The sequence below is a fragment of the Lampris incognitus genome, chromosome 21 (genome assembly GCF_029633865.1).
Source record: "Lampris incognitus isolate fLamInc1 chromosome 21, fLamInc1.hap2, whole genome shotgun sequence".
Taxonomy (NCBI): domain Eukaryota; kingdom Metazoa; phylum Chordata; class Actinopteri; order Lampriformes; family Lampridae; genus Lampris; species Lampris incognitus.
The window spans coordinates 15,837,662-15,864,718 of record NC_079231.1 but is presented as its reverse complement, the minus strand read 5'-3'; the positions used below and the strand labels follow the sequence as shown (position 1 = coordinate 15,864,718).

General features: G+C 45.7%; 1 protein-coding gene across 1 annotated transcript in view; it reads left to right on the top strand.

Annotated features, from left to right (window-relative positions):
- Nucleotides 1-27,057, top strand: part of mcf2la (mcf.2 cell line derived transforming sequence-like a) — an 86,442-nt gene that overhangs the window by 16,371 nt on the left and 43,014 nt on the right. Inside the window, 1 exon segment of the mRNA XM_056301432.1 lies at nucleotides 23,437-23,520. Within this exon segment, the coding sequence (XP_056157407.1) occupies nucleotides 23,437-23,520 (84 nt within the window).

The following is a 27,057-nucleotide window of genomic DNA, read 5'->3' as shown; positions in this document are numbered from 1 at the left end:
CATGTGTGTGCGTTCATACATATGTGTGCTGGCGAGGAGGTTGGTCCAGCTTTATCGGATCTGTTATTACCTGTGACACCAGACTGTGGCGAGGCTAGCAGAATCTGTTGGAGCGGATGGTAAAGTAAAGTAAGCGGTGTTTGGCCTGTGTTTGAAGCACAGCCAGATGCTCCTGTATCAGTGATACGGCAAACGCCGTCTGACGTCGCCGCCAGAGCAGCCAAAAATAAGGCAGGTAGCCGCAACGTTTTTGTGGCCCAGCAGTAATGGCAGAGCATACTTATACAAGAACTTCACCAACAGATACCACAACATCAACATGTAAAACTCTGGCGACTTGTGTTTGAATCACCTGCAATAACCAGAATCACCACAGAGGTTGGTGTAGTCGAGGAAAACAGCTTTAAATTCACATTTCTTGCCATCCAAACCCCTTTTTATATGATTCTGTTTAATCGGAAACACTTTTTAAAGAGATCTGATGTGACATAACAGTGCATGTGGGCTATTTGTGGGTATCCTAAAAAGCGTCTCTGTGGCGAGCAGTGCGGTCCATCAGAATGGTGCACATGTATTTTCACTCTGTGAGCCGGAGGCCGTGTTTTGTGGTCCTGTGTTGACCAGGGGAATGTGCCAGCGTCAGTTTGGTTCACTCGGGGTACAGGGTGTACACAATCGCCGATGTGTTTGCTGGAGTGCCCGTCAACACACACACACACACACACGCACACACACCATCTCCTCCTCTCTGCTGGGAGCAAAGTTTGGACAAAATCCCATTTTGAGAGTTTGAATGTCAACATCCCCTCCCCCTTCCTGCGATACAGTCTGCAAATTGTGTGTGTGTGTGTGTGTGTGTGTGTGTGTGTGTGTGTGTGTTCATGTGTGTGTGTGTTCATGTGTGTGTGTGTGTGTGTGTGTACCCTGTCCCAATTAAATTTCTTTGTGTATTTTTTTTTGCCCACAATAATAAGAAAGGCTACCACAGTGTTGTTGATAATCCATGGGGGGGTTTCTATTCTGCTTCTGCTCACCCCCCTATGAGCCCTTTTCATGTGTGTGTGTTTGTTGTGTGTGTGTGTTTGTGAGTCAAGTCAAGTTTATTTGTACAGCCCAAGTCCCTTGCTGTTTTGAGGTGTAGTGTGTCCTACTGCTGTGTAGACTGGCTGTGCGTGCCTACTACCAGTTTATTTCAACAACATGTTATTGGCTTGCAGACGGAGTGAACTGATCATATTAAGGTGTTTAGGAAACACATTCCCAGGCTAGCTGTAAACTCACACACTCACACACACACACACACACACACACACACACACACACACACACACACACACACACACACATTGGCAGTTGGTACCAAGGCATCATCCTTTCCGAAGCGGCACTTCCTGCCAAGTCAAAGATTAGAAGTTGACGAGGAGAGAGCTAAGCTCCCCAGGCAATCTGGAAGGGGTTTGTGTGTGTGTGTGTGTGTGTGTGTGTGTTGCGGGTGCGTGCACGTGTTTGGGTTCGGAAGAGGTACAAAGGGATTACTTCTCCTTCCCTGTTTCCTCACCGCTACCTGCGTTTACAACAACGGCAGCAACGCAGAGGTGTTGAGTGGCGCCGCACGTTTAATTCATTTACTCCGATCTGCTGGGCGACCCTCAATCTGTCATTTACTCAGATCCACAGGGTGACCCTCAATCTGTCATTTACTCAGATCCACAGGGTGACCCTCAATCTGTCATTTACTCAGATCCGCAGGGTGACCCTCAATCTGTCATTTACTCAGATCCACAGGGTGACCCTCAATCTGTCATTTACTCAGATCTGCAGGGCGACCCTCAATCTGTCATTTACTCAGATCTGCAGGGCGACCCTCAATCTGTCATTTACTCAGATCTGCAGGGCGACCCTCAATCTGTCATTTACTCAGATCTGCAGGGCGACCCTCAATCTGTCTGTTTTACACACGACTACGACAACATCGCCGTTCGCACAAAGCTTCATGATTTCTCCAACCAACTAAGCCCAAGTTTCCAACCCTAATGTAAATACACTTCAAAATAGCACATGCAATTGACGTGATCCAAGGTGCCGCCGGCCCGACCCCGGGGCCCGTCTGCAGGACTCGTGGCCTCGGTGCATGATGTCATTGTGTAAAATAGCGGCCGTGAGGCTGTCATCGACTCGGAGCTGGCGTTTTTCCCACGGCAATTTGTTTCTCTTGGGCCAAGTGAAAACAGAGTCCTCCCAGTTTTCCCCTCGCTCCTGTCTCTTTATTTTCTCTGTTTTCCTTTTTTTTTGTCTTTGAGCATCAATTTCGTGTCTTCCCATCGCTGTGCAGTAACTTTGTTTAAAAAAAACCAAAACGATGTGTGAAAATAACTACTGGTTTTGTTTTCGCTGAGCTGTTGCTTTGTTTTATTTCAGCTGGAAAGGGAGACGGAGGAAAATGGATGTGATGATGATCGCCAAGGGTTTTACTATCGCAGAACAGGAAGTGCTACACAGAACACAGTAAAAAGCATCAAAAATACTTCTAATCCGAATAAAACAGCTGAAAGCAAATTTGCTGACAACTGCATTTCACAAAGTGCATCACACACCAGGGTTAGGCGGTTTGCAGCATCCCGTCAACACGTCCGGGTCCGTTCTCTTGCTTGAGGACGCATGAGGAGGATGGGACATGGCCAGTTCTGCAGTGGTTCAGCGACTCTGCTGGCCCAACCTGCTCATCCTCGTGCAAAATATATACAAACTCTTACACAGAGATGCTCCCGCGTCCTAAAGTTGGACGCTTTTTTGGGATTTTTACCCCCTCCCCTTTTTTTTGCCAATCACCCCGCTCTCTGAGCCGTCCCGGTCGCTGCTCCACTCCCCTCCACTGATCCGGGAAGGGCTGCAGACTCCTCGGATACACGTGGAGTCGCCAGCCACTTCTTTTCGCTTGACAGTAAGGAGTTTCACCAGGGGGACGTAGCATGTGAGAGGATCACGCTACCCCCCCCCCCAGTTCACCCCCCCCCCCGGACAGGCACCCTGAGCAACCAGAGGAGGCGCTAATGCAGTGAGCGGGACACATCCGGCTTCCTCCCTGCAGACACAGGTCAATTGTCTGTAGGGACGCCCGACCAAGCCAGAGGTAACGCAGGGATTCGAACTGGCGATCCCGGTCTTGGTAGGCAACGGACTAGACCGCCACACCACCCGGATGCCCAGGATGCATTAATTTTATTGCCAAAGTAGTCACTTGATTCTGAGGTAAAGCTCAAAATATCATGTGCCTATCAGATGTGACACTAGCTGTAGGGGGCGGCGGGGGGCCAAGCCCGTCGGTTAGAGCCATCAAATTTGACCACATGAGACCAAATCAGGAGAGCGATACTTCAGTTCTCGCTCTGTCTCTCGTCTACCCCGTCTGTGTGCTTGTGTGAGTTTGTGCCACCGTCTTGTCCGCCTGTCTGTGTTGTGGCGGCAGTGCAGGCTGTGGACGATGGGACAGTAGTGCGTTGTTTTGTTGTTATGATGATGCCACCATCTAGCCGGTGGGAAAGGGCAGCCTGCCAATGACACACCACAGAGACACAGAGAGAGAGACAGAGAGCGAGCGAGAGAGAGAGAGAGAGAGAGAGACTGGTCAAGCCTAAAGCCATGTTTCTACTGCTTCTCCAGGGCCTCAGACTACACTGCAAGCAACTCAAACTACTGAACTGCTACATGTGCTAAATGCATTGTTTAAAATCAAGGCCTGGCTTGCTAACACACATACAGAAGTGAAGCAAATGGAAAGGTCAAATGGAAAGGTCATGCCCTGCTGCACCGTGGTATTCCTCATGAATATGCCCCGTCAGGGCAATCCTGACCACCACTGATCAAATCCGCTGCCACTATAACAAGGTGTGTGTGTGTGTGAGTGTGTGTGTGTGTGTGTGTGTGTGTGTGTGTGTGTGTGTGTTATCCTTTAGACCAACTCTCAAAATTACCCTCTATGTAGACCTGCATTCCATATTGTTTCACATCACACACACACACACACACACACACACACACACACACACACACACACACACACACACACACACACACACACACACACACACACGCGCACACATACACACTTTTTATTTTAGTTAAACACAAATCAATATGCCAGTTCGTCACAAAGGCCTGAGTCCTCTGTCTGATAACTTTCTTTTTGCCTCCTGCTCCGTGGGTCTTTGGAGTCTACCCAGAGGGCCACTCAGTGGTTTCCAACGCACAACAAACCACACATTATTGTCTGTTGCTGGCACAAAGCAGGGCTAGAAATGATGTGATCCTCTGTAATGTTTTAATATTTTCCTGCCTATACGCACTTGCTGATCCATGCTAATCCAAGCTGTGATTTCGGGGATGGGCGAACACCCACTCCAGACCACTGTTAGCCGTGTGACCCAGTTGTTGTTCGGTGTGATGTGTGGCTGCCAGTCTCGTGTGTGTGTGTGTGTGTGTGTGTGTGTGTGTGTGTGTGTGTGTTATCCTGCAGCAGTGACAGATGGCACTTGGGTAAACCCTGCCTTTAGTGCTCGATAATACAGCTCAGATTCCCTTACAGCAGGGTGTACACCAGGGGTTCTCCTACTTAGTACTCAAAGGTCCGCATCTGATCTTTATTCAAGGTCAGAGGTCCAGAGCGACTGGCGCAAACAAAATAACATTTAATCAGCTCACTTGTATATTTTTGTTATTATAATTGATTACTTTTATAATGTTCTGCGAAGATCGGCCCTACTCTGCCTCTGATTGGCTGTAACCCGAACAAAGACTCGTAGACTACTAGTACTTGTTTCAACAAGGGCGGTTCTCAGCCCCTACACGCACACACACACACACACACACACACACACATACACACACACACAGCAGAGCAGAGCAGAGGAGAGACAGTGAACCAGGTGAAGTGAAGATTGTGTTACTCGAGTTGAGGACAGCCACACAATAGAAAACGTGATACTTCTTAATGTATTGTATTCATCACACAAGGTATGAGCTGGGTCCGGATTGACTTGCCGTTCAGTCCGGATGCGGACCGAGGTTTGGACTTATAGAAGCCCCGGTGTACACACAGGTCTGTGGAGTGGCTGGTTAACCTTATCTTGGTTTCACACACACGCACATAATCAAGCTCGTGCAAGCCACCGATGTGCACGCATGGACAGCTGCCAGCCTCGCCGCCACTACAACAGTTGCACTTAGATGCCGATGCACCTCCTAACACCCCACACACATGCACAAAAACACACACAACCCCACTCACGCACACACACCTGTCCATTGCAGTGCCTTTCAGTCTACAATCCAAGACTGTCTTCTCCATTTGCCACATACCAAACGAACAAATGAGCAACTTGGAGGCGGAGCTGGAGGACTGAGGGTGAAGCCTCAGTGTTGGATGGCTTTTAATGTTTGGCTTACCAAATGTTCAGGGGTTTAAATGGGGTTTTATCACGTGACCTCACAAACGCCTTTGAAAATTTGTTCGAATAAAATAAAAAAATAAAAAATTCACTGTGGCCATCCGGGTAGTATGGCGGTCTCTTCCGTTGCCTACCAACACAGGGATCGCCAGTTTGAAACCCCGTTTTACCTCCGGCTTGGTCGGGCACCCCTACAGACACAACTGGCCGTGTCTGCGGGTGGGGAGCCGGATGTGGGTATGTGTCTTGGTCGCTGCACTAGCGCCTTCTCTGGTCGGTTAGGGCGGGGGGACTGGGGGGAATGGCGTGATCATCCCACCTGCTACGTCCCCCCCTGGTGAAACTTCTCACTGTCAGGTGAAAGGAAGCGGCTGGTGACTCCACGTGTATCGGAGGAGGCATGTGGCTCGGAAGAGTGGGGTAATTGGTCAAGTACAATTGGGAGAAAAAAGGGGTGGGGGGATTCACTGTAGCAGTCATAAATGCTGATAAAATTGCATAGAGGTGGTGGGCGGTACAGGCAACCCAATGCCAAATTAAATGTGACACAAATGCAAATACGAAAAAAAATAAAGAAAGGAAATAACAAGGAAAATGTCCCCCACTCCTCCTGGGGGGACAGTTGCCTTCACACCCTGCGGCTCATATGATGACAACACATGTCCGCATCTGAGCGGTGTGCTTGTGCATATGTTGCGTCCACCTGCTTGTATGACTGAGTACAGCTTCTGCTGATAGGACCCTGTGGTAAGAGGAGGAGGTGTGTGTGTGTGTGTTCTTGCAGAAACAGAACAGTGAGAACATCATAAGGCAGAAGTGCCACCTGTGACTTTGAACTCTGACTATATGAACAGCTACTGACAGCCAGAGAGGGGCCGTCTGTACCCTTTGAACTGACACCGTGTTCAGCAAAGAGAACCTGCAGGAACATGACCACAGGACATAGACAAAGGAGGCTTTGTGTATGTGTGTGTGTGTGTGTGTGTATGTGTGTGTGTGTGTGTGTGTGTGTGTGTGTGTGTGTGTGTGTGTGTGTGTGTGTGTGTGTGTGTGTGTGTGTGAAAAAACCCATCAACCCCATGGCTGAACCATGGGGTTGAAGTGTGACTTTGTTATTTACTGTACGAGTTACGCACAACATTGAACTAGACTCCTGTCTTTTTACTAATTCTCTGGCCTCTGGTTCTTTTCCGGACAGTTTTAAGCATCCCATTGTTCACCCATTGCTAAAGAAACCCAATTTGGATCCCCTGTCCTTACGTAACTACAGACAAATCTCCAAATTGTCTTTTTTAATCTAAGATTCTGGAGAAAGCAATTTCATATCAACATATGTTTTATGAATACTAATAGTTTTAACAGTTTCCAATCTGGTTTTAGAGTACTTCATAGTACAGAGACAGCTCTTGTTAAGGTTATGAATGACCTACTGCTGACTGCAGACAGGCGTGACTTCTCGATTTTAGTTCTTTTAGAGTTAAGTGCTGCCTTTGACACAGTTGATCACAGTATCCCCTTGCATTGCTTGGAGAGTTGGGGAGGCAGCAAGGGCTCGGTTCTTAGTTTATTACACCCATACCTCTCCAATAGAACTTTTTCTGTCATTCTGGGTAACTCTACTTCCTCGATGGCTCAGTTGAGTTGTGGGGTCCCTCAAGGCCCAGTTTTTATCCCCCTACTGTTTGCTATATACATGCTGGCTCTTGGCCGGGTTACTCAAAATCATGTGTTTTACCATTTTTATGCTCAGGACACTGTTATTATTATTATTATTATCATTACTATTATTATTATTAATGATGGTCATGTGACATTCTATTTTTGTCACTTTCATTTTCTACAATGCTGACTTTGGCATCTTTTCATCAGTTAATTTTATAATAAACACTTAATTCTATTTATAATAGTATCTGCTTCGTGATGTAATCAAAACCAGCTCTCTCAGTTGTCTTTTCAGATGTACTTCACCAAATTCAAGAAAATTATTCTGATAAACTCAAACTAGAGCTGAGAAAAACATCCCATCATGGTTGTACTTCTTTTGCTGGTACATGCATTCAAGCGCTTGTTTTTCAACATACAAGGGCTAAATACATGTCAAACATATATCACATCAGTTAAGTTTGACAGGGAGAGCCAGTATCTAGTGGCTGGCTGTTTATTAACACACATGAGAGATTTCACACTGAAAACTACAGAGATCAATCTAGGACAGTGGTTTTCAACATTTTTTGGGCCAGCGCCCCCCTAACTATCCATTATCCAGGCCCCTTACCGCCCCCCATCAATTAAAATGTAGGTTAATTGTCTTCCCTAAATATTAATGTTGATTGTCATTCTGTGTTAAATCATTAAAGAAATGACATTGAATGCCAAATAACAGAACTGGACAGTTGGAATATGATTATCACTAGTTTCCCAGGGAGCAAAAAAGCCATGTGAATAGAAATTATATTTATGAGTGTTAAACAAATGCAATGGCTAGACATCTGACATTCAAACTATAATCAGGCCTCATTATTGATCACAAACAGCAGCAAATCATTTTGTGCCGGTGACAAACAGCAGAATATCCCTCTTGTAAATTTGTAACCACAGCAAAAAAAACAGCATCCACTGTGTATCCTCAGGAGAACTGAATGCTTTCAAGAGGAAGAAACTCTTAATTTCCCAGGGAATACCAAGGAAGAGAGTGTCCAGTTTCCTGAGTTGACAGAGTAAACACCGTGTTGGTGAAATTTTATAGATGATACTCTGACATCTTTGACACCTTGACAGGAACTATCCAGCTCCAGAAAGCTGATAGAAACACTCAAGTAAAGGGAGTTGTTGCTATAGAAATGATATATTATCACGTCTAGTCGCATTGGTGTAAATTGGCAAGTTTTAGAATTTTGCAGACCAGATTCTTTTGTAAGTAGCTGCACGTTTCAACTCGTCTTGTCGTGAATCTCTGGTGTAAACTAGTGATGTGCAAGTCATTACTGAATCGTTCGAAGCAAATTAATCTTTTTACTGAGTCGGAAGTAACAACTCCTTGTCTCCATCAACTAATTTACTGATTCGCCCCTTCCGCTAGCTTGTGTGAACTGTGACAAGGCGAGACAATGTGTCACTATTGTGTAACTCTTACTAACTCTATTTGTGGAAATGTATCGCGTTAATTACTGTATTAACTAACATTATCAAGGTACAATTTTTCTGGCAATTCCCTTTCAAAAGTCAAACACACAGACTTAGTGTCCTCCTTCTCCCTTCCTCGGAATCTAGTCATTCTTGCCTCACACACACCTGCAACATCCTGAAATGTCTCAGCCTCTACTGACAGCGGCACACCACTTATCACTCCCTTCTTCTTTGCTCTTAATCCAAGTGGGAAACAAGTCACACAGAGACTTCTAAATACCTTGATCTTAAGGGCTCTATCTCTCCGATGCTTTGAGATACAATCAATGATAACCATCCCACTTCTAGTCATCCTGATCGATCGTACATCTCCAAGTTTTCTCCCTAAAAACTCTCTGACCTCATTTAGGTCCTTAAAAATCCTGTCTTCTCTTGTCACGGCTATCATCCCAACAAGATACATCTCCTCTGTTCCCAATGACTGACTAGAATCGCTTGAGCAATTCAATGTATTCCTCCTCCTTTTCTTATTTTCAAACGTTCTCGTGTCCTCACTCATTTAAAATTTCACTCTTCGTCTCTGACTCCGTTTCTGTCCTTGCAAAACTATCTCATGAACTCGACATGATTCTTCTGCTCACACTGTTTAGCTGTGATCCTTTGGAAAGTCTAGAAGAGCCATCCATAACCAGTTTCTTTCTGTTGCCTCTTTTTCAAAACCATGTGGAGGCAAAACGCGCCTGTGTTCTCAAATTGAATTCTGCTCAAATCACGTTGTAAGGGCCACAGTGCACAATATTAGCTGTAATCAAATCCTTCACACTCTCTCTTGCTCTGTTTCACACACACACAATTTCATAAAGTGAACAATATTACATCACAACCACTTAGGCAGCGTAACTGATGTGAGTGTGCTAAGCGTGAGATGCTATGACAGATGAGGTGAGCCAAGCAGCAATGTCTCATACTCCAGACACCAGTTTGTAATTCTGTTATGAAGTTGGATAAGTAGATATCCGGCCATTTAGACACGTAGTCATCTCTGTATACTTTTTATTTAAAGCCTGATGTTCTTTGCTCTGCTTTCACTTTGCATACAGCTTGTGCAAGAGTAACTGCAAACTTAACCCTTGAAAAGCTGAAATATAAGACATTCGCTCTGTGCAAATGTGATGATAACCATATGTCCTGTAATAGATCTGCCTGTGTTGCACTCCTACGGGTTGAACTCCATGGGCACGCTAAGGTCAGAATGCTTACAAGACCATACTTTTGTTCACGGACAAGTCATACGTGCAAAAAAAGTTATATTATCTTTCCCACTGATACGAAAGACAAGTCTTATCCTAATCAGCCAAGTCCCCGTTTCTCCTCTGTGCTAACCTAGAGGTTAACACCTCACATCCCCTCACCACACTTAGCCCACCCCCAGTGTTGCGAAGCTGCTACTGGTGGGTGATTGTACTTTCTAAATAAGCTGTCTTCAACTGCCAAACCATAAATAAAAACAAAATCTTCAGCATCCAAACCTGTGGGTTTCTGCAAATGTGATGGAGTGTATGTTAACAGTGGTCAGCATTGTTGCAAGTGTTGTTAGTCGTCAGAATGGCCCCTTGTCAAACACGTGTGGTGGTGTTGACCACTCCTAACAGAATATGTGAATGCACATGTATAGAGACACACACACACACGGGCATATAGTGTCAGGTAAAGCCGAGCCAACACATAAAATATGCAGACATGTGTAAAGGGACCCTGGCCTCAATTGCATGCTATTGAGATTACACCTTTTTCCTCTCATCTTTTTCCATCTATCCAGTCCTGCCCTCCACACACAATCACATCATACCTTCTTTTTGCCTCTGTTCACCTCTCCAAACCTAATGTTTATTCTCACATGTAAACAATACATGCACGCACACACACACACACACACACACACACACACACACACACACACACACACACACACACACACACACACACACACACACACATAACCTCAGATGGGGAAGTGAGAAACGGGGAAATTCGTTCCAAATTCAGATTGTGGAAATGTAAAGACTGTCAAGTTAATCCGACAATCGAAGAGTGAATGGCCTCTCATTGGCTGAACATCTGAGCAATTATACTCTTTCAACTATGACCATTTGAATCCAAGTTTAATTCATCCCCAGCTCTTTTTGCGGTTATTTCGAACAGCCTCCACGTTTTCTTTGAGCGGCTGGAAAGCAACCCGGAGGGAAGAGTTGAGCCGAGTACAAGACAGTAGTGCTGAGCGGCCATTTGTCACTGGGCGAGCTTTTGGGCTCTGCATCTTTTTGCCCCCTTTTTCCAGCAGTTTACACTGAGCTGGGATTGAATGAATGAGAGGATGGGGGACGGGGAGGGGGATGCCAGGGGCTTTGGGGGAGGGGTACGAGAAGGGGGAGGGGGGACATTCTTTGTAGGTCCCCCCCATAATCACTATTTGTGGGGGCCGGGGTTGCCCCACTTGCTGCTTGTGTATGTGTGTGTGTGTGTGTGCGCGTGCACGTGCATCGTTTTGTGGCTAAGGAGTTCACTTGCGGCCTGGCGGCTGTAGTTTGATTTCATTCTTTTGAGGGTAGGACAAAGCCGTGCGTGTTTTTAACGGAGGTCTCAGAGCTTCTCTGGCAATGAAAAGCAGCCCGACGCCTGAATGTCTAATATCGCCCCACCATTTAAAACCCATAGGCCATGCGTGGTTTTTGTGAAGCCGGGGAATCCTAACCGTCTTACTAAAGCAAATGGTAGACATGAATAGTTGTTTCCCCCCTTATCCTTTCACCTCTAAAACCCCAAAGTCTGTCAAAGAGGATATATTTGATGGGGATGCCAAACTCTACCCCCCCCCCACACACACACACACACTGTGAATGTAATGAACACAACGGTTTTGTTCACCTCGAGTCACAGTGACTGGGATTATGGTTGAATCTGGAATGTATGCCAGGCACGTCCGTGTTTACCTCTTCCTTGCTTTTAATCTTAATAGCCAAACAGGGCCGGGCCTTGAACACGTGAAGTGCCGTTGATGCACAGGCACGAAACCATGAAACGGTCGTAAGGGTCGTGTGCATTTTCTACGGCAGAGCCGAGGATTCGCCTCTAGGAGAGGCAACAACTGGTCTGTCAAGAACCACAGCAAAATGATCGACATGTCCAGAAAATCGACTCAGTCGCTTCCAGTGATGAAATATCAAACAGAATAAATGGAAATATTTTCTCTCAGCCGCTAAGTACAAGTGTTCTGATGTCCTTGCAAGTCGATTCGTCCTGGCAAATGTCCCATGTCTCCTATTAATCTGGAAATGTTCTGGCATGGGCACATCAAAAAACTCCCCGTACACCTTCAGTAGGTCAAGAGTATTTGGTTCAAGACCAGGGGTCACACACATGTAGAGAGAGAGCGACACACACACACACACACACACACACAGTCTAGCACATGTTTGGATGTGTTCCAGAGTCTTAACTATGGCTTACTGTCTGACACACTTAACTGACAGCTGGACCTATAAGACTTAAGGTTACTCTTTGAAACACACACACACACACACAGACACATGCACATGCATGCACTCACACCAATGCACACATGCACATACATGCACACACAAAGGCAGCCAAATATCCTTATGTGGTGTTCAAAGGAATATAAGCACACACACACACACACACACACACAGGTGCAAACACATGACATTTCTAAAAATATAAATTGGTTTGACATTTTTTAGCCTTTTTATCCGGGGAAAGACCAAGCATACATACATACATAATAACTTCCAGCAGCGCTCTGCTTTACATACATGTGAGCCCGTAACAAGGCTTCTTATGTGGCCTCAAGGCCATGCTATTCCCTCTGAAGGTTAGCCAAATTAACCTTCAGAAAGACATGAGAGACTGCAAAATACACTGTTATTCCCTCTCCTCCCCTGCTTTTTTTCTTCCCTCTCTTTCTCCTCCCCTCTTTGTTTTTCTGGTTTACCCTGCAGTACAAGGCTGACTATGGTGGCGTCCCTGTCATTAGATAAATTACAGACTGGGTCTGTTGTCGCAAGAGGTCTGGTCTGTAATAGCCATCCTTGCGATGTTAATCTCCTCCGTCTTAATGTGAGGCCTAGCATGGAGGGATCATCACCCTACGGAAATATATTCTGCTCAAAGCTGAGGTCTCCACAACCTCATTATGTTACATTATGTAAATGCTAATACTGGCACTTGTTGTCTACCATGCACACGGAGGCGGCGTCATTGCTAAGGGATATCATGGTTGCAAATTGGCGGTTAAGAAATGGGCCGGCGTTATTAGTGCCAAGCCAACCTTCTTATTACCCACTTTAGCTATCAGCTATATCAAAGGCCTGGTGATTCCCAGATGCTTCTTTTAAACAGACTGTGGCTTTAGCTAGTGTGACTCTGCTGTGCTGAGGAGCCAGAGATCACGCTTCACGGTGCCTTTGGTCCAAACGCCTCGTGCTGAGCCACAAGGGGATCCAGATTTGGCCAATTAAAAGGTCACTTAGTCCAAAGGAGAGCTCACCTGACATTTTCGTCTTCTTTTAGCGCCCCACTTCCTGTTCCTGCCTCACTTCTACTGTCTGCAGAGACGGAGGTTTCTGTTTGGACTCGCCACTCATTCCAAGGGGGGATACGTTCTCCTGCTCTTTTTTCTTGTTTTCTGTCCCTGATCAACCCCCCCCCCAATAAATCAAAGTTAATCAACTAACAAACTGAATAAGTTCAAGTGTTAACCTTCTACATAAAATAAACAGCATATGTCTGTGTAGAGGATGAATACAAAGTCTCAGCAGGCCGACTACATGTTTGTTTGTTTTGATACGAGCATGTTGATGGGCAATGTTGTGGTAGAATACCAGCTGGGGTCAGGGTTGACCCAGTGAGTGAGTGAGTGAGTGAGTGTGTGTGTGGGGGGGGGCAAACATAGTTGGGCAACAGTCCTGGTAGTTGGACGGTGCCTGATTCACCAACCTGTCATCTTGCAACATTCCCCCAATATATATGAAGCCTTTCATAGTTGCCCTACTGATAAATATACACACTCCCTGTCTCAAGGGCTTATCATTACCAATTATAGTTTCAATCAGAATACCAGTTAACTGTAACCGGTTATACGGTATTATGAATGTCATTTGTATTTTGTGACGCAGATGCCCTGCTAAACTAACATACAAGGCACTTGCTAAAAAACAAACAAGTTCAGCAAATACATGTACATATGCACACTTTCACGCCGCCTGTCTGTCTGTCTCCCTTTGTCTTTGTCGCTCTCCCGCCGTCTCGGAGATCTAAATGAGATTATGATAATCCAACCTGTCCAGGGAGAATGGCAAATCCAATTGTTGATTTCATCCTCTCATACCCCTGCCTCCCTCTCCTCTCCTCGCCTCCTTCTCCCCATCTCAGATCTGCTGTTCTTTCGGTATATGTGGAATTGCATGTCTAAGAAATATCCTCCGATATTGCTTTCGAAAATATCAACTGGGCGGGCGGGCTTTTTAACCACTGATCTATAATAAACTGAATCAATGTACTGACAGAACGACTAAGGTTGAAGCCCCCGCAACACCATCTTGGTAATCCTTGAAAAGTTAATTGTGTATGTGGTTAATGCCAGCTTGTCACTTTGACATACAGTAAGACCATATTTAAAAACAAATTTAAAAAATTGTTTGTCACCTGAAAATTACAGTGGTTTACCAGGACAGTTTCCCTGGGGTACCAGGGGCACTTGGCCTAAGTCCTAAAATTGTACATTTATTATCCATCCATTATCCAAACCGCTTATCCTGCTCTCAGGGTCACGGGGATGCTGGAGCCTATCTCAGCAGTCATTGGGGGGCAGGTAGGGAGACACCCTGGACAGGCCGCTAGTCCATCACAGGGCAACTTATTAAAAATAAAAAATTTAAATATCACATTTGCATAAGCACTGAGACTGTTTACTCAGTACTTTGTTGAAGTACCTTTGACAGCAGCAGGGGGGATACCATGATGAAGAAGGTGGTTCACCCAGGGCAATGCTTGACATTTATTATGAAATCAAATAATATAATTTTGTTAAATAATAATAATATTTTTTTTAAATTTTTTTTTTACTAATAATTCATGGTGCACTGACTGGGAATATTTCTCTCTAATGTGCGATCACTGTGCAACAAACTAGACAAACCATCTACTGGTGGAGAAGAATAGACTTCTTCATCTTGCATTTTGTGCTTCGCGGAAATTTGGCTTTCTGGATCAATACCGGTGCCCCGGTGGATCACTTGGTAGATAGAGCGCGTACCACATAAGGCTGAGTCCTTAACACGGTGGCCTGGGAATCCGGCTCGGGCCCTTTAGGGGTGGCACGGTGGCGCAGTGGTTAGCACGGTCCCCTCACAGCAAGAAGGTCCTGGGCTCGAACCCCGGGGTTGTCCAGCCTTGGGGGTCATCCCAGGTCGTCCTCTGTTTGGAGTTTGCATGTTCTCCCCGTGTCTGCATTGAGTTTCCTCCGGGTGCTCCTGTTTCCTCCCACAGTCCAAAGACATGTATAGGTCAGGTGAATCGGCCATACTAAATTGTCCCTAGGTGTGAATGTGTTGGCCCTGTGATGGCCTGGCGGCCTGTCCAGGGTGTCTCCCCACCTGCCGCCCAATGACTGCTGGGATAGGCTCCAGCATCCCCGCAACCCTGAGAGCAGGATAAGCGGTTCGGATAATGGATGGATGTCTGTTTTCTAGAGGCATATTACTCTGACAGGTCTACATACTATAGGCAGTTGTCTACTTTACTGTATATTTCCCTTTACATGAACCTTTCAAGCCTGGCACATTCCAAACTAATGCCACGCTGTGTGTACATCAACAGAATCAGGGAAATTGTTATTTATTTAAAAAAAAGCCACCTTTTCCATTGAGGTGGGGGTCATGGGGCCTGGGTAGGTGGTAATGGAAGCTGAGATGGGACAGAGTTAAGTGTCCTTTATTTTTCTGAGCTTAAAGTGGCAAACCTACTGACGGGCTGCCCAAATTTGTTTCTTTCGCACCTTCTTTTACTCTGGCTTGCATGTAGGGTGATCAGATGCCAACAAACCAAACGTGGGACAAATAGTATTGTTTGTGTGGAACAATGCGGGACACGTATAGACATAGCCTATACTTTAATGTGGAATCCATATGCCTACTGCCTGAATTTCTTTTAGGTTTTTCTTTTTGGCAGTTCCAGTAGGTGGACACCTGATTTGTTGATTAAAAACACTGTGGATATTTTTAATTCATATAACCGGCTTAAAAGAGGGTGGGTATGGATGCCTTTAATCTACTATATATTAAACTAAAACAACATTGTCTGTTTGCCTTTTCGCTACATGTTTTGACGCTTAAATGCTTGGTGTCCCCATTGTCCTTTGTAAGGTTACAATGTTTTGTTGGCTCGCAAAATCCACTTAAGTAAAAGTCATGTTATTGATCGCGTTTTTTGTCTTTTTTCCTATTTGACATTGAGGTAATCCAAAAGTAACTGAAAGTAACCAGATTACATTACTTTAACATTGTGATACTTAGAGTAAGATATTGAATACATTTTTCAACAGGTAATTTGTAATTGTAACAGAATATATTCATAAAGTAACCCTTCCAACCCTGCACACACTAGCCTCACAGGCCCCACAGGCCTATCTTAACTTGAGATAATGGATGGATGGATGGTTTATATAAATTTACAGTCACAAAATTAAGCCTAGGAAAATGACCCTGGCTGCTGATATTACTGCCATACCTGTGGCACGGTGGCCCAGTGGTTAGCGCTGTCGCCTCATAGCCAGAAGGTCCTGGGTTCGAACCCCGGGGTTGTCCAACCTTGGGGTCATCCCAGGTCGTCCTCTGTGTGGTGTTCGTATGTTCTCCCCATGTCTGCGGTGGGTTTTCTCCAGGTGCTCCAGTCTCCCCCACCATCAGAAAGACATGCATGTTAGAGTTAGTAGTACTCCTGTCTGTGCCCCTGACCGAGGCATGGCAAGACGAATTGGAGTTGGTCCCCGGGTGCTGCACTACGGCTGCCCACTGCTCCTAGCTACACAGCTAGGATGGGTTAAATGCACAGAATTTCCCCACGGGGATTAATAAAGTATCTCAAATGCCTAGCTAGCCAGTTACTTGGCTGTCTGAGGATATGAGTGTAATGATCTGTGCCCTCTGGCTATGTTAACTTATAACATTAATAAAGCAAGGACGACTTCTCTCGTGCTGGGTGTTTATTCACCGACCGGATTCCGACTGACGTTGTTACGTACATCACGTGACTTTGTTGTGGCGCTACGGAAAGCCGTAAGGGACATTAGCAAATCAAATATTACTAGCAAATATTACATCTCCCTTTTTCTGAAAAGTGCTGCTTTCTCTGCAGAGATACAGACCACGTTGAGCACGTTTATAAACGAATACAATCTTAATAAGAAAGAATATGAAAATGGAACTCTTATATAACTGGACTGCAACAAAGTAGTGTAAAACATTTCCTTCACTGTCTAAATGTGACGCCGTAATAACTTTTCATCTTCTTTTTTTTTTCATTTCATTACTGGTAACTGCAAACAGCAGGTAGGTACACAAGGTAAGTGAACGCTGTAAATATTTCTTTTCAAAACATAGCAGGTATAGTACAGGTTGGTGTAAAGTTCTCTCTTTTTTTAACATTCATAAGTCAAGGATTTGTCTTGGTTTGATCGTGCGACCTGACCTCGTGGTGTAACCAGGCTGTGTGTCTGGTTGTCGCTGATTGTTCGTGTCTGGAGGTTCAGCATGCTCTTGCTGATGGGCTTGTGTGTTGTTGTTAGCGCTGGTAACAGTCTGCTGTGAAGTGTGTGTGTGCGTAGTGTGAGTGTTCACTCTGCTTTGTCGCAGGTGTTGACGGTTGCGTTGGTAGATCTGACCTTCTTTGGTTTGGATGTGGTAGCTCCTGTCTGTGTTCGCTGGTCTTTCCACAGTTGCAGGTCTCCAGGATCCATCCTCCTGCCGGAAGCGGATTGGTGTGCCTGCGGGCAGGTGGGGCAGAGGTTTGGCTGTTCGGTTGTAGTATGCCTGCTGGCGCTGTTGACATACCTCTCTCCTTTTGTGAACATCCTCCTGACTGGCGATCTGTGGCTGCAGGTGTTTTGCTGTTGATGGGAGAATGGACCGCAGCCTCCGACTCATCAGTAGCTGTGCCGGTGATTTCAGGTTGTCCACCGGTGTGTTGCGATACTCCAGTAAGCTCATGTAGGGGTCTTTGTTCTCAGCTTTGGCTTTGTCCAGGATGCGTTTGGCCGTCTGGACAGTCTTCTCGGAGAGGCCGTTGCTCTGTGGGTAGTGGGGGCTTGTGGTGGTGTGTGAGAAACCCCATGTCTGTGAGAAGTTGCGGAACTCACCAGAGCTGTAGCACGGACCGTTGTCGCTGATGATAGTCTCGGGGATTCCGTGTCGAGCCATTGCTGCTTTCAGCTTCATGATGACGGCAGATGAGGTGCAGCTGTAAAGTCTTTCTAGCTCGAAGAATCTGGAGTAGTAGTCCACAGTGACTATGAAGTCCTGTGAGTTCCATGTGAATAGGTCTGTGCCTATCACTTGCCACGGCCGCTCGGGTATGGCGTGTGACATCATTGGTTCCTTTGCATTTGCGCTGCGCCGTTCTTGGCATATGCTGCAGTCTGCTACCGCATCCTCGATCTGTTTCCCCATGCCAGGCCAGAACAGTAAGTCTCTTGCTCGGCATTTGCTTTTTTCCACGCCAAGGTGGCTGGCATGGATGCGCTGTATCATGTCCTTGCGAAGCTTTTGGGGGACAATGATTCTCTCACCTTTGAACAGGATACCGTCCATTTCTGAGATTTCTGCTCTGTGGTTCCAGTATTCCTGGATGCTGAGCGGGCAGTTTTTCTTTGTGTCTGGCCAGCCAGTGAGTGTGGCTCGTCTGAGTGCGGTGAGCTGTGGATCTTGCGCTGTTTCCTGCTTGATTTCTGTGAGTCTTGTGTCGCTCACAGGGATGTTGCTGAGGACTGTGTGCACTTGGGCCTCCATCCCTTCCTGTAGGTCACTGTCGTGGTGTTCTATTGACTTGCGTGACAGTGTGTCGGCCACCGGTATGTCCTTACCGGGGCGGTGGATGATTTGGATGTCGTATTTTTGGAGCGCCAGGATCATCCGTTGCAGCCGGGGTGGTGCTGCTGCCAGTGGCTTTTTTAGTATTGCCTCCAGAGGCTTGTGGTCTGACTCCACAATCACTTTTCGTCCATACATGTACTCGTGGAACCTCTTGCAGCCGAAGACCACAGCGTAGAGCTCCTTCTCTATCTGTGCGTAGTTTTCTTCAGTGCTGTTGAGTGACTTGGACGCATAGGCAATTGGTTTGCCATCTTGGAGCATGACAGCCCCAAGGCCACTTTTGGATGCATCCACTTGGAGTCGCAGCTCTTTCTGCGGGTCGAAATATGAGAGTACTGGACCTGGGTGCTGTGTAATGAGATTCTTCATCTCTTGGAACGCCTTGTCGTGGACTGCATCCCACACAAACTCACTGTCCTGTTTCAGAAGCTGTCTGAGGGGTGAGTTTATCTGTGAGAGGTGTGGAGCGAATCTGGCGAGGTAGTTGATCATGCCGAGGACTGTCTCCAGCTCTGCTTTGTTCTGTGGGGGTTGCATGTCCTTGACCGCCTTCACCTTGTGTGGGTCTGGTTTGATGCCTTCGTGTGAGAGCGTGTGGCCGAAGTAGCTTACCTCGGACACGCATATGTGACACTTGTCGGGGTTGAGCCTCACCCCTCGCTCCCTTGTGCGCTTCAGCATCGCTCTGAGACGCTGGTCATGTTCCTCTTTAGTCTTGCCGAACAGTAGTATGTCGTCCACTATGGCCGTCACACCGTCCAATCCTTCATATGTTTCATCCACGCGTCTCTGGAACTCGTCTTGAGCGGACACGATTCCGAATGGCAGTCTGAGGAAACGATACCTGCCAAACACTGTGTTAAATGTCGTCAACATTGAGGATTCAGTGCTCAGTTTGATGGCCCAATAGCCTGACCGCGCGTCTAACACGCTAAAGTACTCAGCTCCAGCGAGCTTTGTGGTGGCGTCCTCCAGCGTGGGGAGGGGGTAGTGAGGTCGTTGTATCACTTTGTTAAGAGCTCTGGGGTCTAAACACACTCTAAGTTTGCCTGTCTTTGGCTTCTCAACAATGACGAGTGCGTTCACCCATTCTGTGGGTTCTGTTACCTTACAGATTATGCCGCCTTTCTCCATGCTGTCAAGCTCGTCCCTCAGTTTGCTGCGTAGGGCGATGGGGATTCTGCGTGGCGGGCAGACGACCGGCGTTGCATCTGGTGTGACGCGGAAGGTGCACTCGCCTGGGAACTCTCCTATTCCTTGGAAAACATCTGCATACTCATCCATTATGCTCTGTGATGTGACATTGTTTTCCTCGCTCACAGCCATCACTATTTTTACCAAGTTTAGGTCACGGCATGTTTTCATTGCCATGACTGGTGGGGCGTTTGTGTCAATGACGTAAAAGTCCAGCATAATTGCATTGTCTCTGTACTTACATTTGAGTTTGCATGTGCCTTTCACGCTCAGCGCGCCTCCTCCATATTCAGTGAGTCTGTGTATTGCTGGTTTCAGTGTCACATTTTTGAACAGCGCCTGGAACAGGTTGGTGGGAATAGTATTGGCCTGTGCCCCAGTGTCTAGTTTAAACTTTACCTTCTGTGGAGGTGTGCCAATTCCAACCTCTACGTAAGCCTGCTCGTTGCTTTTTCCGTTGTTCTCTATTGAGATGCAGTCTATGTACAGCTCTGTCTGTTCTCCCACAGCGGTGCTCTCCACTGTAATGTTGTCGAAGTACAGTTCTTCCTGCTCTCTGTCAGTGGTGTACTCTTCTGGGTTCTCTCCGACGGCATGTACTGTGCCGCGGTAGTACTTTGTCTGTCCCTGGGAGCTAGACTTGCATACTTTAGCAAAATGATTGAGCTTCTTGCATTTAATGCATTGTTTACCCTTAGCTGGGCAAGTGGCTTTAGCGCCGTGTAGCCCTCCACAATAGCTACACGCCCTAGCGGCGGTGCTAACGTTACCCTCCCTTTGTCTGAAGTTAGCGTTAGCTGCTTTGGGTGCGTTCGGTTTGTAAGTCTTTCTGCCTATTGCGTGCACCGTTTCATGTGTGCTGCCCTGGCCCATAGACTTTAGCTGTTGCTTTGCTAGCTCGTGTGAGCGGGCTACATCTATGGCCTTTTCTAGCGTTAGCTCAGCTCCCTGGCTAAGTAGCTTTTCTCTCACTCTGGGTGAGTTGGTGGCAAACACGATGCGGTCCCTGACCATCTCGTCGGCATTTGGGTAGCCACAGTCTTTGACTAGGAGCTTTAGCTCAGTTATAAATTGTTCGAAGGATTCACTCTCTCCCTGCATCTTTTCATGAAATTTATATCTGGCATAAATCGGGTTTGCTTTGGGGGTGATGTACTCAGTGTACTTATCGTAGTACGTTTCTAGCTTCTTGGCTTGTTCTCCGCTGAGTGTCCAAGTGTTGTGCACATCGCGCCCTTTTTCCCCTATCCAGAGCAGGAGGTAGCTGCATTTCTCCTCTTCATTCTTCCCGCGCAGGGGGCCCGTGAACATTAGCTCCGTTGTTTGTCGAAATCGTCTCCATGCTTCAGGTAAGTTCGCCGATTCCCAGTCCATCCGTGGAGCTGGAACGCCGTACGAATCCATATTGGGTATTTAAACTCCGCTACTCTGACACCATGTAATGATCTGTGCCCTCTGGCTATGTTAACTTATAACATTAATAAAGCAAGGACGACTTCTCTCGTGCTGGGTGTTTATTCACCGACCGGATTCCGACTGACGTTGTTACGTACATCACGTGACTTTGTTGTGGCGCTACGGAAAGCCGTAAGGGACATTAGCAAATCAAATATTACTAGCAAATATTACAATGAGTTTGCTTTGATTTAAAACTTAAAAGCCTGATGATAACGAATGACCATGGTCACTGGTTCACAGAAAGCCGTCTCTAAGCATCCTTCCCACCAAGGATGCCACAATGAGGAATTCTTTTCCCACCGGTTAATAAAGTCATGGTGACGACACCGGTGTTACCGGATACACCGACCGGACAATTTCTCCGGGGGTGCGCCTTCGCCGGAACCCGCGCGAGTCGGGCGCGGCAGCCGAATCGTTATTTATTTGAATGACCAGCATTTTAATATATTTATTTTTTAAATAGGAAAGGCAGAGTAAATGCGTGTGAATAAATTAATTGTTGATGGAAGATTTTTTTTTTTTTGCCGACGCTCAACTACGTCTGATGACGTTTGAGATGCTATGTAGGGGTGCTGACCCCCCGGACCAAGAAAACCGCGGCCCGATTTAATCCCTGATGGTAAAGTTATTTTTAACGTTTAGAGTTGTTGACTGCATGTTTTGAGAAGGTATTAACGGCACATGGTATTTATCACAGTGATACTCAAAACAAACAATATAACGGGCGGTATAAATGCTTAAGATGCTTGGCGACGTTCGTCCACTTTAGGTAAAACCAAGATGGCGTCGCGGTAGCTTCACAGATTTTACGTCGTCGTCAAACCAAAGTTTATTGTGGATCAGTACCTTTATACGTGTAAATAACCATAACAGTGTATAGCAGATACGTTTTTTTGTTCACATTCATGATTTATTTCGATTTACACCGGGTTTACATTTTTGTTTAATTTATTTCTAGTTTTTCCCTTTAGCCCACCCGATTAACTGGCACATGGCCGGAACTCTTGTCGAATAACTCCCCTGGCTTACGTTTCCACAGGAAGGAGATAGTCGTTACACCAGCTTCCTTCAAACTCGTTCAAGCCAGAGGGGTCGCTGGAGAACGACGGTTCCCCAAACACGACTACACCGACCGGCACCCACTATCGCTGGGGTAAGGGTGGCCTAATGAATGCCTTACCCCGTGGACGCTCTGGACGTGACCGGTTACAGCGAGTCTGGGATGCGAACGAGCGGGTTGCAAGAACGGCGGTTTATTCCGTAGAGCGCCCCCCCCCCGGGTTTACATTTTTAGTTTATGTACCTTGGGTTAGTGGGGCAGAACACTCCCCGCCTCAGCTGAAGAGGGCGCTGTTTTGGGAAATATCCACGATGCATTTTTTTCCCCCTCAAAGTTGACACTTTCGGCTTGATTCCTAGAGGAAATAGTCGTTCTAATGAATCATTGGCGTTTACAAAAGATGGGTTTTTTATATTATGTGTGTTAAGTTTATTGTTTGTCTGTTTTTTGGTGAAACACTGCTTCACGTGTTGTCTTATAGAACCCTCCTCCGCTCCACGCCATGGAACCCGCAACTCCCAAAAATGCTATTTTCAAAACCATTTCTCCATGACTTGCAGTTGCAGGCCGATATCTTATATTTACGGCAATATCCACTGAAAGGCTGTATGAGTTATGAGTTGCTTGACCCATCAATAGCAGTTTATCTTCACAACAATGTCCATTCCAGTTATGTTGATGTCCGGGTTTTAGGTCCAGCCGAACACTACGCCAGCTGATTTCCGTTTTCTCCAACCATACTGGATAATGAACCCAGCTGGTGTAGAAACCTGGTGGATGTGTCAGTATATTGTTTTCTGTTAAAAAGATGAAATGGAGTTACTTATTTTATGTACGAGGGTGTTCGCTGCAAACATCAATTCCCTCACAATATTATATCACTGTTTGAGATGATTGTGTGTGCGTGTGTGGGGGGTGACTTTTTCCTTTTTAAAGGATCTGTGTATTGACATATCATCTGATGACAGCTTTCTTTCTCTTTCTGTAGATGACATCATGAGGAGAGAAAGCGGTCCCCTGTGTGCAGCGGAAATAGGCTCTGAACTCCAAAAACAGTTTGCCTTCCTGCCAGGTCAGTTCTCTCACCTTCTGTCCTCAGTGAAGAATGCAGGTTTTAAGACTCTTAAATGCAATATTTTTTTTTCTTTCCATACATTTAGCCAATTATTCATGCACCATTGAAGGCCTGTTGAACAATTAATGCCAAAAATACTCACAAAATCCATACAGGCTTGCATTTCTGCATCAATCCATGTTTCCCTTTCTTTGTGGAAAATTCTTTTTTTTGCAGTCATCATGTACTGCAGTGAGAGATGAGAGAGATCATGTACTGCATGGCTGTGCATTCAAATTCAAACCGGCAATGTAAAACAATCCAACTCCCCCTTTGTCATATAAAAACTGAGCTGTCCATTTTTCAAAACTTAATATCGACCAAGTGTGATGAGAGAAAACCTTATTTCCTTAACCTAAAATCTCCTTATGCAGCACCGTTTTTTGCATTTTATCCATTTTTAGGAAGCACAGGGTTTTGGCACATCCCAATGTCCCACCTTGTTGCTTCATATCTGATGAAAATGCTCTCAAAAAGACTGTTTCTCTGAGTCCTCAAACATTTATCCACATTAAATAAGCTGGTAGATTTTCATGTCCGGTTATGAATCGGGATTTCCGAAACGCTTTATCAAGAACCTCAGAAACATGACTCTCATAGTGAACTGCATTCAGCTCATGTTTTCTATATTAGTTTTTCCTAATAGGGGGAGCCTGGTATCAGTTTTGTCAGAAATAAAAGCAGAACTAGAGCGGTTTTGAGTGGGGGGGATGCCTATAGTTGCATATCTCGCTCTCTCTCTCTCTCATATCAGACCCTCTTTTTTTCCATGTCTGTCTTTCCTGTTTCTCTTTTTCCACCCTCGTGTACTCAAACTACAAACTGGACCAGTCTTATCCATCTAGAGTGGTGGATGTGAATTTTTTCAGTCTTCTCCGGTAGAACGTATTTCTTAAACATTACATCATTCTCCTTCTTTTTTGATAAAGAAGTTTTGTTGTGCCCTAAAATTGGGGAGGGGGGAGTTGCTCGTTATATTCACCCAATTTAACACTCCAGATCTCGCTTTTTTTTCTTTACTTTTGAGAAGTTCTTCTGAAAATGGCTCACGTCTCAAAGATGCGGCAAGCTCTTGTAAACGCTTGTAAATCTACTGAAAACACTGAGTCGCTCGAGAGCTGCACTTCGAAAAGCCACTTGACAGACTCTCCAGGAAAAGTTGATCAGACACCCCTGGTATGCCGACCCAGATAAGACACACGCACACACACACACACATACAACACACAGTATTGGGTTACCATGACGACAGTGCCTGCTTGGTGATGGCATGTGAATAATTCATTGCCAGGGCAATCTACTTTGCAACCTGACCCGCCAACGGAAAAAATGGGCAAGTCTATGTGACGGCACTGCTAATATGTGTGCGTGTGTGTGTGTGAGTGAGTATCTCTAATACTTCGCTTATCACGAGTTGCACTTTTTGTTTTCTTTTTTTTTTCTTTTTCCGAGCGGTCTTGCCTGAAGCTTGTTCCTGTGCAAAAAAATAAGAAGGATTGAATTAGGAAATTCTATTTAAAAAGAAAAGATAATAGGATAAGAAATTGAATATACCTCAGAAGGGTCTTTTTGTCTATACAGGAGAAAACATTAGAAGCAAATAAAAGGACTCGGGGGTTGCCTTGCTTCTCTTTACAGACAGCGGTTGAAACGGGGTCATTTTGTGTAGTCTGAAGTTTTCCCTTATAAACGATGTGATGCGATTATCCCTTCCAGGCATCAGCACAGGAAAAACATGTGTACTATGTGCAATTTCAATTTGTCACATAGAGTACAGTAACTGCTATGCTCCATTTTGGCCCATGGAGTCAACTGCTTCCCCACTGACTCTAAAGGGAAATTTCACCAATTTTCAGCCTTTTTTTCCATATTTTAGTCAGAGCAGTAGCATCTCTATAACACACTCAATACGTGTCGATGTTGTCTGTGTTGCTGTAGTCTGCTACAGCAAACTGGCTTCCTTCTACCATCCATCAGTGACACCAATGGATGGTGGAAGACTACAAGGCAGATTTGCGATGTTAATTTCAAAACACTAGATTGACTATCAGTGCTAACTTGCCGTGCAGATTATTAGTGCCGAAACTTCCCTTTTAACAGACATACATCAGGCAAGGTATATCTGATATCGCTGTGTTGGTGTTGTCCCAGTGACATCATAATTAATGTTTTCCCGGGGTGTCCGGGTGGCGTGGTAGTCTATTCCGTTGCCTACCAACACGGGGATTCGAACCGGCAATCCCCGTTACCTCCGGCTTGGTTGGGCGTCCCTACAGATACAATTGGCCTTGTCTGCGGGTGGGAAGCCGGATGTGGGTGTGTGTCCTGCACTAGTGCCTCCTTTGGTCGGTCAGGGTACCTGTTCAGGGGGGAGGAGGAACTGGGGGGAATAGCGTGATCCTCCCACATGCTACGTGCCCCTGGTGAAACTCCTCACTGTCAGGTGAAAAGAAGCGGCTGGCGACTCCACATGTATTGGAGGAGCCATGTGGTAGTCTGCAGCCCTCCCCGGATTGGCAGAGGGGGTGGAGCAGCGACCAGGATGGCTCGGAAAGGTGGGGTGATTGGCCGAATGCAACTGGGGAGGACAAAAAAGAGGGGGGGGAATAAAAGGAAAAAGTTGCTGCAAGACCATCATTGCAACGGACCAATCATGTTGTTGTGAGGTCGTGATTTTGCGACACGGGGCAAAAAAATGGAAAAATATCTTAGCTAACCCAAAATAACATTAACCTAACACTTACCTTACCCCAGCTTCTCCCAACCTTGGGGTCATGATCCCAAGGTTTCCTGAAATTTCTAGTAAATGATCAAAAATAAAACACCACACACAATTTAAAACAACTACATGTATTAACGTTTACTTGCAACATAGATTAGAAACACCAACATGGCGATATCCGATCGTACCATCAAACACCATCTTCAAGAGTCATGGGAATAAACAAGTAGTACAGAAACAATGAGTTGGTACCAACAGGGCAATTTTCTTTCACCTTTCGTTGATCCATTCCCTGCAAAGTAAGCTTTACACGCCTCATGTTTTTGTTGTTGTCATTTGGTCAGTCTACAGCTTCAAATACACAGATAAGCTTTTCATGTTTTTGTTTTCATTTGCCCCGGAATAACAAGCCTCCCTGGTAAAAGAGGCTTATATCGATCATATCGGACTAGAGGAAACAGATGTACCATAAAATAAAGCTCATTTTTATCATTGGCAAAACTGCTCATCTCTGTTGCTTCATGATCATGGCCGTGACCCACTGCTTTCATTATGAACAGTTATTATAAGTTTTTTTTTTTATCTCAATGCATTTCCCTTTATTCAATGCAAATTAATGTGTTGCCTGTCCTACCTGCTCATATTACCTATCTTTTACACTCAGGAAGCTGCCACATTATTATCACATTTAAGATTATGATAAATGGGACCTTAAAGCCATGCTAATTGTCACATTTGCCAATAATAACAATCGTTATTTAGTGTGGTGATAA